The sequence below is a fragment of the Muntiacus reevesi genome, chromosome 12, assembly GCF_963930625.1.
Source record: "Muntiacus reevesi chromosome 12, mMunRee1.1, whole genome shotgun sequence".
In the NCBI taxonomy this organism is placed as follows: Eukaryota; Metazoa; Chordata; class Mammalia; order Artiodactyla; family Cervidae; genus Muntiacus; species Muntiacus reevesi.
In genome coordinates this window covers 13,516,488-13,528,654 of record NC_089260.1, presented here as the reverse complement: position 1 = coordinate 13,528,654, position 12,167 = coordinate 13,516,488, and the positions used below count along the sequence as shown (strand labels likewise).

Here is a 12,167-nt window from a genome sequence, read left to right as displayed (position 1 = left end):
GTCGCAGAGTCAGACACGACTGAGCATGCATGTACGATTATAAATTAATCCTGTGATTTTTTGTTTTATATTTTTGCTCCTCACTTAAAAATTTTCCTTATGGCTTCAAAATGTTTGAGATATTGAAGAAATAAATTCTTAAAAACTACAAAGTTACTGTACCCTTTGGTTCTTTAGGGCAACCAAGGTAAATTAATTTTGTTCTCCTCATTTAGCTGTCTCCTAGACCCTAGACAAACAGGCTATCTCCTTAATAAGCAAGTGTATATTGTCTTTTACTTGCAAAAAAAAAAAAAAGTTACCAAAATATAATTCCTTAAACATCTGATCTGAAAGTATTATGTTTTAATGTTAATAGATGGTAATTTATGCAATCTTGTCTAACCTAAATTCAACTTTATTAACCATGTCCTAATCCTGAAGTTTGGGTACTAGGCACTTGCAGGTGAAACTTTTTAAAAAATGAGCTCATACCCACATATGCTCAAAATGGGACAGTTTGAATACTGCAAGCTTCTCAAAGAAAGCCATATTCACACATAGGAAATCATTTAGATGTGGTTAAGGAAACAGGAAATTTTCACATTGGCTTTAGTATTTATATTTTACCAAAATTTCCCTGAACTTGGTAATCATTACTAACACTTTTCGTAGTAGTATTTACTGAATCTTAAAAAAACAAACAAACAAACAAACAAAAAAAACTGAGCAGAAAACTTAAAGTTGAAGAAAACTGGATGTCAGTCTATACAATGATTTTTTACTTTCAGCATGACAGACTTTATTTTGGCACTTTAACAAATATTTTGCTTTACAGCAGTGACAAAATATTTGCCAGAAATTTCCTTTTCCTGGCATGAATATTCCAAGCAGTTAATATTCTACGAACTGAACTTTGCTTTGCACAGTTAGAGGTATACCCACTATACTCATAACCTCCATAACCGAGGGACATTGTGTAGCTTTAGAAAGTGCTATCACTTCCTTTTAATCACTCCGCAGTAGACTGATTCTGTAAGTGATGGGACAGGACTTTGAGAATTAAGGCCATTAAGGATTTAAGTAAACACTGTTCTGAGTGCTGCATCAAATTTTTTTTTTTAAATTGAGTTCTGTGGCAATTCCAGGGAATGTTCTCTAAATGAAGTAAGTATTCATACTTCATTAAAAGCAAATTATATGTTAGAAAGGTTGCTGTTTTTGCTGTTTTCTTCCTACTTTGGCAGCTCACACTTTAAAACAAAATTGGTGGTAAAACAGAAAAAGGAAATGTTCAGTTAGAAGGAAGTCCCCAGCCAGGGCGCCAGGGTACCCTCACATCTCCATCTCTTCCTCAGGCCTCACTGCTTTCTGGCAATCTCATTCCTAAGCAGTGAAGTTCTCCTTTTAACGCCTAGAACCTCCCTGAGTGACTCTTCTTCCCCACAGTGTGAACTATGGTATTCCATCTATTACTTCTTCGGTTAAACTTCAGGAGAGATTCGGAGCACAGTTTCAAAGGTAAAACAATCCAGAGGACTAAACCATAGATATCGACATCAGGAAAGCCCTCTTTAGTTCTTTGGAATTTATAGTCCTAAAAGTTATTCGCCAGAGCCGGTATCCATCTCAATATTGCCATCAGCTATCTCTATAAAGGTTGTGAAACTCACAATTACCTCCCTGGCAGCCTTCCAATATCTACATCCAAACACACACACAGGATGATACATTCAGATTTCCTCTGGCCAATTCAGAAGCGAATCTGATAATAAACAGCCTCATCAAATGAGCTCTTTGGTTTTGATTTACAGACACCATGGAACACTCAGAAATCAAACCCACAACATCCTTGAGAGCAGACGGTCGTTAGCAAAGGGGAGGTGTACATTTGATCGAAAATGTACAAAATTTATAACAGTGACATTTTCAATATTAGGCCACATGATTTATTCAGTAGTTTTTATATTCCCAAATTACAATTTACGTCTATTCGTAAGACTACAAAAGTTACCATTAGAATTGTCTGTGCTTATAAAATACCAACTTTTTTTTTTAACTGTTATATATACTCATTAACACCAGTCTGCAACGAGTTACATAGAATCATAGGCACTTCAAAGGCTTAAAAAGACGTTTACAACTTAAACGCATTTGTAAGAACAAAAACTGATTTTTTTTCCTTAAATCCCTTACTCGTACCTTCAAATTGTAAGAAATTAGCAAATACAGTGGCCAAAGGAATCTGCAGCAACTTCTCAAAATACTGTTAGCATCTTTGGGTTTGCTGAGGCTTGTCAGTAACTCACATCAAATCCTCTCAAAAGAAGATCTGAATGGATAGACATGACTAGACAGTTTTGTGGTGATAATCCAATTTTACACATTAATTTGCTGTTGCAAATCTGCCTGACGCTACAGGTAATGAAAAATAAAGCAAGTGTAAAATGGATAGTCTGACACTTAAAAATTTATACAAAGTGGAGGTTAAAGTTTACATATTTGAAAATCACATATACACTAAATTACCATTATCTGAATTACCCAAAGACAAATTGCACCATAACAGCTACAAAAGGCATAGAGTTTTGTTTTGTTTTCAAGGGCGAGCAGAGGAGAGGGGAACAACAGATAAATTAACAAAGTAAGACCAACTTGATAAGGTCACTCTGAGACATGCTGACACAAATGAAATAGCTTTCAACTTCGAACCATCGGATAAAAACACTCTTTTCATATTTGCGCATAGAAATTTAAACCGATTCCATGTACATTGAGCGTTTTTAAAACATAATATTTTGCCACTGCTATTCACAGAACACTGCAGATGTTAAGTTTGAATTTTATGTTGTTGTTCTAAAGAAATACATGAAAAGATTTAAATACAATGGGATTTTTATCATTAAAGTGCCAGAATGGCTCTTTAATGAAAAAAACAAACAAAAAACAAAGATCTTCATTATTCTATGCAAAAGCTTTATTTTTAAAAGTTCAGTGATCTCATAAATAGAGACACTAAATGGGAGTTTTCACGCATAAAACTCCTTAGTAGGTGCCTTCTGATAAGCAGCACTGGATGGTTTGCGTTCTCCAAGGTCATAACTTCCTTCATCCTTCTTTCTCATGCGATACACCAACAGCAGGATAAGGAAAATTGCAAAGAGAAAGCCGATAACTCCGCCAGCAATGACAGCTGAAACACACCAAAACGAAGATTACTTTTAGAAGAGATTCAAGGATGGCAGAAATTAGCTTTGTTGAGGCCAATCTTTTGACACTTCCATAAAAAGCTTAATTTGAAAATCCCAAAACTAAAAAAAACTGGATTCAATGAAGCAACCAAGTAATTAAGCAAAGCTGACATTCTTCAAGAGGTATAATACTTCCTTTGATTAGTATTAATAATATCACCCAAAAGCCTCAATAAGAAAAAATCTGGCTGTGACCTCAACTAGTTCCATACATTAAAACTCTTATGTCTTTTCAGCATTCAAATTTTTGTAATCTAATCTTCTAATTGCTTTTTCAATGAAAACACAAAACATGATATAACTGACTTAAATTTTATAAAGGGAACTGTGAAAAAAGCATGCAAATTTCCTTTGTCATCTTGGATTTGGAACTTTCCTCTCAAGGATCAAGTGTTCTACAAAGGTAGAGGTCAGATCTGTGGTTGCTAAGGGAGGGATCGGGGGTAGGGGAGGGCTGGATTGGGAGTTTGGGATTAGCAGATGCAAACTATTATATGTATAATGGAATCACTTTGCTGTACATCAGAAATTGACCCAACGTTGTAAATCAAATATACTTCAATAAAAATAAAAATTTTTTAAAAGGACTGTGTTCTAAAATCTTGCAAATCTTCCCCCTTAAAATCAAAGGTTAATACTTTCATCAGGTAAACTATGACTGGAGACAACATCCTTCTGTGCCGTGGGCACTGTATCAACGGCCCTCTCCATAAAGAATCTTCTCTTCTCTTTAAATTTATCCTGAGATCAGGAGGACTTGGATTAAGTCTGACTGAGCTTCACATTCTGCCATACCTGACACCCAGTTGTTCTAGACCAATTTAGGCCTTAACTTTCTTCTTGCCTCTCCCAACCCCAACCCAAATGGCGGGCCAAAAGGTAGGCTGAGGGAGCTGACAGAAAATAGAAACAACCTTTGCCTAACTCTTGCCTCACTCGCTCTGAATGAAATAGGTGCTCAAGATGGTTTTCAGTAGCAAGGTAACATCGGGCAAACCCTGCTGGTACTTCTGAACATCACTCAGACAAACAGAAGCCTATTGAAGGACCCTCCACCCAGCTACTGACCTGCCAGGACTTCTGTTCGTTTAAACAGATTGTCTGAGTGCTTCTCAGTGTATACATTTGTATCCTCTTCAGCTGGGTCCATTTTCCTTTCTGAGTCAGGGAGGTGAACTTTTTCCTTATCAATTTCTTCAGGTGACTGGTATAGGCAAAACAAAAAAGAAAGAAAGATTAGAAAAATCTTTTAAGGTGCTGGAAGAAAGAAACAGTAAGTACTTTCCCAAGTTTTTTTTTTTTTCTTTCAAACACTGGGTTTGGAAAATAAATGAAATAATCACTTTGTGTGATGTGTATTCCAATGGGTGAGTCGTATGGTGGGCCCGCATTGTTCATGGTTTTATATAACACCCATCACATGTACAGGCAAGATGGACAGTTTACTGAGTTTGTAATAATCCTAACGGCATGGTTAGAATCTCTAAGTTGACATTTCATAAGGATCTCTAGCTTCCTTACCACTCTTCAGTTTTCAGGCCACCATCCCCTTCTGGCTGCTCCAGCCTAACAACATTACACAGTTCAACTCACTCCTTCATCACCTTTCTGCTACATGGGGCACTGTGATGGCAGCTTCCCTGCAGGCATTCTCTCTGAGTGTTCTCCCAGGGCTCTCTCTGCCTGCTACCACTCTGTGGGGCACGGCCAACAGGCTTCATCTGTAATGATCCCCACTATTTATTCACTCTTACACCTTCACCACGCCCTGGATTAGAATCTAGACTTCAGGAGGCCCTGGGTTCTGTAAGGAGCTCCTGTGTGGCCCTGATCCACTATTTTTCTGGACCTCACTTTTTCTATCTGTCCAGTGAAGGGCACTCTCAGTTTCTTGAGACTCTACAACTCTCACCATCTCACCTCCAGGCAGTATTATTCCTACCTACCAGCACCCTACAGGACCCTCATCCTTGGCTGTACCATCATAACACATCGACCCTCTCCCCATTTTCATCAATAGTAACTACTATTCTCTTGGGCCCCCAAAGTTATTTTGGCACATTTCAAGTTATATGTTTTGGTATGTCACAGTCCTTTCAATGGGATTGCCTGGTGGTAGCTCAGATGTTAAAAACCTGCCTGCCATGTGGGAGACCTGGGTTCAATCCCTGGGTTGGGAAGATCTGAAAGAGGGCATGGCAATGCACTCCAGTATTCCTGCCTGAAGAATTCCATGGACAGAGGAGTGCACAGGGTCGCAAAGAGGTAGACATGACTGATACCTCATATATCATATATATATGTGTGTGTGACACACCACACACACATATATATATAGAAAAGACTATATATATATGTGTGTGTGTGCACACACACACATATATATACAGTCTTTTCAATTTGCCTTTCACCATTCCTTCAAATTCAGTATCTTCCATTGATTCTCATTCCTGAGGCCTTATCTAGGTCTTTACCACATCATACCCAACTGCATGTGTTGGGTGGCTTCCAATCCATCTCCCAAGGCCACTGCTTAATCTCCAGTAGGAAGCCCTGAAAAGCCATCTCTACTACCACTTTCTTACCAAAACTGATTCCTAACATCTGTGCTTCGGTTCATACAGTTCCTCTAACTCCAATACAAAATTTTCATTTCTTTCACTGTCTATTTGTCCTTCACGAAGCCCTGATCTTCCACCTCTCAAAAACCGCAGAACACTTTATAGCCCATTATGCCGTCACATAAATCATCTGTTGGCTTTCTAACCTTCAGCACCAATGTTGGCCATCATGTACCAATGACCTAAGATTACACTGAAATCTGAAAGCATCTGAAAAGTTACAGGTAAAAAGACCTGTATGTAAAAAGACCACCACTAGAGACTGTTTCATTGTTCTGGACTGGGTAAAACTGGCACTGCTTATTGTTGGTACTTATTTAAAGCTCTCCAGATAATTCTACAGTTTGAGAACCACTGAGTTAGAGAAGCTCAGTTCAAATGAGTTGGTTCTTCTCTATCAGGCTCAAGTTCTTGTTGACCAACACTACTGACGAAAAACACTGTCAATTCCACTGGTTTCTCACTGTAGACAAAAGTATTTTTTTTAGCTTTACTACTCTTCCTAAGAGCAGCCAACCACCTTCATTAGGATTCTAAGCTGTGGCCCAGTTAAATGCCTGATGGCTTTTTGAAGGCCAGCATTCATCCAATATGGCCACTAGCTACTTAGCCTAGAGGGTTAAAAAGCATAGGGACCTCACCTTTCTGGGGTGCCTTAAGGTCATCAATGTTTCCAAGAAGGATCACTAGGTGTATCTATCTGAGCTCCAGGTCAGCAGGCCTTGCCTCAGTGGACAGAGCACTAGACGGTTTCCACTCAAGATGATGTATAATAAAGCATGATAAAGAATGCCTGTCTTACTTTCCCAAGCCACACGAAAATCTTGTACTGACTTAACCCTCAACACGCCATGACTTACAAAAATCAGAGGCTACAGGAAAATGATCATTTCACTGCCATACAACATGCACTCCAAATTTCACTATTCGCTACATTATTGTGAGGGAAGAAAATAAAGGTCTCCCCTGGCTTTCCTGTACCAAGGGAAAGCAAAGAGAAAAGCTCATTGACAGTATTTTGCCTCAATTCCTCCATTCTTCTCAAGGAAAGCCCATCATTAACTGGATGCCTGGTAGAAGGACAGATAACTCAACAGATGAGAAAATGAATTATCTGGATTCTAATCTAGGAGACATTTCACTGCTCGTTAGCAGTTAAGGGAGTGTTAGGAAAGGGAAGAGAAAGCTCAAGTAGGCTGATACCCAGGTTTGTGATGAGGGAAAGAGGAAGTGAGTTCTGGTGGTGAATGAGGTGAAGGTAAATAGCTACTGTGACATTAGTGGTGGAATTTAATTCATCCATGTCATCTTTGTCTCATTTTTATGACAGATCACATGAGTTCCCGTCAGGTCTTTTCAGTCCCTAAAATCCTTTGAGACAGTTAACATTTCCATTTTACTCAGCTTCTGATCCAACAGCCAGGAATGAGCCTGCATTTCAGGTGGTCTACAGGTGGGAGACAGGAGGTCTCCACAGAAATGGGGCTACCACGTACTCACAGGAATGAGTTCACAAGCTTCTAAGTGCCCTGGATGGAACAGTCACTCTTTAAGTTTACAAGCTTTATTTTATGAAAGGAATAGTTTGATTAATAATACTTTCTATAGTACAGAACTAATCTGAAATTCCTGGACTCTCATATACGTGTGCAAAGTGAAATTATGAAAAGGGAGCATAGATGATTAGATGAAGTCAATTAAAGATCTATCATACCCACGTCCGGTTCTTTGGATACCATGAAAATGTAATGGAGTAAAAGGTTACCAGCAATGCTCTGTTTGAACAAATACCTGTATTCTTTTTATTTTAGTCACATAAATTTACAACAAACTGGACAGAATATCTATAACAGTGACATCAATGCCACTGTGATGCCCACTCAAAAGCAAAGTCTGTATTAATGGTATCCGAAAGGCAGTGTTTAATTTAGCTGTGCCAGGTAACTACAAAATAGAAAATTTAATCACTAATATTAATATTATCACGATAAGTACTGCAAAAAGTGTTCGACACAATGAGTAGCACTCAATAAATCTCCCACAAATGGATGAACTTTTATTATTACTACATCAAAAACAAACGATACCAAGAATACGTTAAATGTTTTGAGGTCCTTCATTTCTAAACTCACCTGCCAAACATCTATCTTCTTTATTTTAATCCAACACAATTGCTCCCTTACAGTCAATTTTTAAAAACTTACATCAATTTTCAATCCATTGTTGTCAACTGACCAGACAGCTCTATGTCAAATTAGGTTTTGCTGAGGATAAAAACTACCACAAAAGCCAAAACTGAGTTTCTTGTCTCAACCTAGTGAGTCCTCATGGTTCCTGACCTCAGGGGATTCAGTCACGACAAGTGGTCATATACACCTGCAGTAGAGTCAGATGCGTCTTTCAGCGGCCACCCTGGATGATCTACCCTCAGCTGCACCTGTTGCTTTGCACTTCTCCTCTTCTCCCTTTTTCTTTTCATTCATTCAACAGAATCCATTTCTGGAGCAGCTACCATGCAGGGAGCCAGATGGGTCTGCCTCATGGCTCACAGCTCCTCCTTCTCCTAGCGCCTGGCCTGTGAAGTTGGTCTACCGCTAACGGTAACAAGCCCTTCTTCATCCAACAGATAGCACTCCGGTCTGGAGAGGACTGTCCTGGCTGCTCCACATCTGAAGAAACCTACCAGCTCTGTTCCTCACCACCCTATGCACTTGTGTGGGGAGTGGGGTGGGTAGGAGGTTAGTGAGGAAAGTGAAGAACAAGTGCACTGTGGGAAGGGGAGGGGAAAAACAAGTGCACTGTGGGAAGGGGAGGGGAAGAACAAGTGCACTGTGGGAAGGGGAGGGGAAGAACAAGTGCACTGTGGGAAGGGGAGGGGAAGAACAAGTGCACTGTGGGAAAGGGAGGGGCGTCATCGGGCTGGAAGCCCATGTGCAGTCCTACCTGCAGAGGGGGCACTTCTCACTCCAGAGACTGCCTGTCTCTACCTTCATGACACAGTCTTCCACATCCTGGCTGCTGTTAAACTTTGGCAGCATCTCATTTCTAACCAACAGATGGGTGATCACCAAACAGGGACACTTGTGATTCCAAGTTCTCCTAAGGAGCATGCTATCCTCCACTGTCTGAAGTCTCCTGCCGCTGTTACTCCACACTTTCCCTTGGTGAACTGCCTCAGTCTCTACTGCTCTAACCGACTTCCATGAAGGCCTATTTACAGAGTGCTTGCTAGGTCTCAGGTGCCATGCTGCATGCCCTCACATTTAATCTTCCCAAGGACCCAAGAGAAATGGGTCAGAGAAACTAAGACACTTGACCAGATCTAGGACTTGAGACATCACTTTGCCAACAAAGGTCTGTTTATTCAAAGCTATGGTTTTTCCAGTAGTCATGTATGGATGTGAGAGTTGGACCATAAAGAAGGCTGAGGGCCGAAGAACTGATACTTTCAAACTGTGGTGTTGGAGAAGACTCTTGAGAGTCCCTTGGACTGCAAGGAGATCAAACCAACCCTAAAGGAAATCAGTCCTGGATATGCATTTGAAGGACTGATGCTGAAGCTGAAACTCCAATACTTTGGCCACCTGATGCAAAGAGCAGACTCATTAGAAAAGACCCTGATGCTGGGAAAGATTGAAGACAGGAAAAGAAAACAATGGCAGAGGATGAGGTGGTTGGATGGCATTACCAATTCAATGGACATGAGTCTGAGCAAGCTCTGGGAGATGGTGAAGGGACAGGGAAGCCTGGCATGCTGCAGTCCATGGGATCACAAAGAGTCAGACATGACTGAGCAACTGAACAACAACAGGATTTGAAACTTTAGCCTTCTTCAGGCTGTAGCATGTATTTTCCAACTTAAGTAGCTTACCTAGTAGTAGCTGGTCAGCTGAATGCAATACCATGCTAATAAAGCCAAAATCACCAGTCCCCTAGTTTCCATTAGAAACTTTTGCTCTGTTCTAAGGTCAAAGACCTTCCTTTGGCCTTTCTTAATAAGACAGCTCTCAAAATGAATATAGAGATGTACCCATATCCATTATTATCATTGGAAGAGTTGAAGTTTACATACCACTGGTGATATGAAAAGACTTTGGGAAAACACTTATTGAGATTAGTACCTAGAGTCTTCTTAGTCCATAACCTATTTCAGCAGATGTAAAGTTTACAATGGTTTTGACTCACAACCAATTCTTTATGAAATAAAAACAAATTTTCTTAATGTACGTCACATAAACTGAAAAGGTTTTGCTTCTTAACTGGGCTGTGAGTTCCTTAAGAAGAAGAACCCTGTAAAAAAGATTTGTTTATAAGCTAGGCCTGGGTGATAAAAATAATAGAATTAGCCATTAGGCTATGAAAAGACATGGCAGAACTGTAAATGCATATTACTAAGTGAAAGAAGCTAATCTGAAACGACTACATACTACATGGTTCTAACTGTGCATCATTTTGGAAAGGCACAAACTACGGAGATAGTAAAAGAAATCAGTGGTTTCTAGGGGCTGGGAGGGGAGGAGGAACAAACATGTAGGGGGATAGAGGACTTTTAGGACAGTGCAATTATTCTGTAGGCTACACTAATGGTGGATACACGGCCATTAGAAATGTGTCAGAACCCATACAATGTAATACATCATGGTAAGCAAACCCTAAGTTAAACTTGGGACCTGACAATGTAGATTCTTGCTCCTTGGAAGAAAAGCTAAGACAAACCTAGGCAGCATATTAAAAAGCAGAGATATTATTTTACCAACAAAGGTCTGTCTAGTCAAAGCTATGGTTTTTCCAATAGTCATGTATGGATGTGAGAGTTGGACTATAAAGAAAGCTGAACACTGAAGAATTGATGCTTTTGAACTGTGGTATTGGAGAAGCCTCTTGAGAGTCCCTTGGACAGCAAGGAGATTCAACCAGTCCATCCTAAAGGAAATCAGTCCTGAATGTTCATTGGAAGGACTGATGCTGAAGCTGAAACTCCATTACTTTGGCCACCTGATGAGAAGAAATGACTCATTTTGGAAAAGACCCTGATGCTGGGAAAGATTGAAGGCGGGAGAAGGGGTTGACAGAGGATGAGATGGTTGGATGGCATCACTGACATGATAGACATGAGTCTGAGTAAACTCCAGGAGTTGGTGATGGACAGGGAAGCCCGGCGTGCTGCAGTCCACGGGGTCACAAAGAGTTGGACACAACTGAGCCACTGAACTGAACTGAATGTGGATTCATCAGTTGTAACAAGTGTACCTCTCCGTCACAGGATGTTGACAGTGGGGGGGGGGGGGGTTGTTGAGCATGTGTGGGGGCAGGTGGTATATACAGAAACTCTCTGTGCTTCCCACTCAATTCTGCTGTGAACCTAAAACTGCTTTGAAAAGCAAAGCCTATTTAACAACAACAACAAAAAAGCAGTAGGTGGCAAATGTCAAAACGATCATGAAGAGTAAGGAGGAGCCATTTACAACATAATGAAAAGACCAGTTGTCCTTACACAGTTTTAAAAGGTGCCTCTTAAAAGGAACATTCTGTACAATTTTTTTAAAAGGCACATTGACAATAACCTGATGACGTGATGCGAAATAAAACACACCTTTGTCTGAGCAGCGATCTTGTCCTGTATCTTGCTCAGCGTTGTGGTTTCCACTCTCGGAGCACTACTAGTGAACGGTATCTTTGGAATGGGCCGAGACGTGGTCAGCTCTGGACTCTCTCCATCCTCATCAGCTCCTGGAAGAATAAGCAAAGGCAAGCTAAGCACATGAGTCACGACACAGAATTCTACAGTATCAGGCTATGTGGTCTAAAGCTGACCATGACAGAGTCATGTTTTTTCACAATACCTGCTTCTCAGGAACTCAGCATAAACCTTCCTGCAGTCTTCAGAGCAATAAAGAAGTGACTTCAAAGTGGATCTGTGGGGAGCCTGGCATTTTTTTTCTATATTATTATTATCCTGAATGTTCTCAAGTAGCCCTTTTAAAAGTAATTTATTTATTTGGCTGCATCAGGTCTTAGCTGTGGCATGAGGGATGTTTCATTGTGGCACACAGACTCTCCAGTAGTGGCCTGTGGGCTCAGTAGTTGCCGCACCTGGGCTCTCTGGTTGCAGCGCATGGGTTTAGCAGCTCCACGGCACGTGGGGTCTTAGCTCCCCAATCAGGGATCAAACCGATGTCCTTTGCGTTGCAAGGTGGATTCTTAACTGCTGGACCACCAGGGAAGACCCTCAAGTAGCCGTTCTTTTACTTGTGTGTTCAGTCTCTCCTCCTCAAGAGACTGCTTCCCTTCTATGCTGAAACATGCTATATTTTCC

General features: G+C 40.5%; 1 protein-coding gene across 2 annotated transcripts in view; it reads right to left on the bottom strand.

Annotated features, from left to right (window-relative positions):
* Positions 1 to 756: 756 nt before the first annotated feature.
* Positions 757 to 12,167, bottom strand: part of SDC2 (syndecan 2) — a 121,517-nt gene continuing 110,106 nt past the window's right edge. For both annotated transcript variants that reach the window (XM_065903218.1, XM_065903219.1), the window contains 3 exons: positions 11,445 to 11,581; positions 4,299 to 4,434; positions 757 to 3,172 (listed from right to left, as the gene is read on the bottom strand). In XM_065903218.1, coding sequence (XP_065759290.1) covers positions 3,009 to 3,172; positions 4,299 to 4,434; positions 11,445 to 11,581 — 437 coding nt within the window. In that variant the 3' untranslated portion in view covers positions 757 to 3,008. The remainder of the gene's footprint in view (positions 3,173 to 4,298; positions 4,435 to 11,444; positions 11,582 to 12,167) is intronic.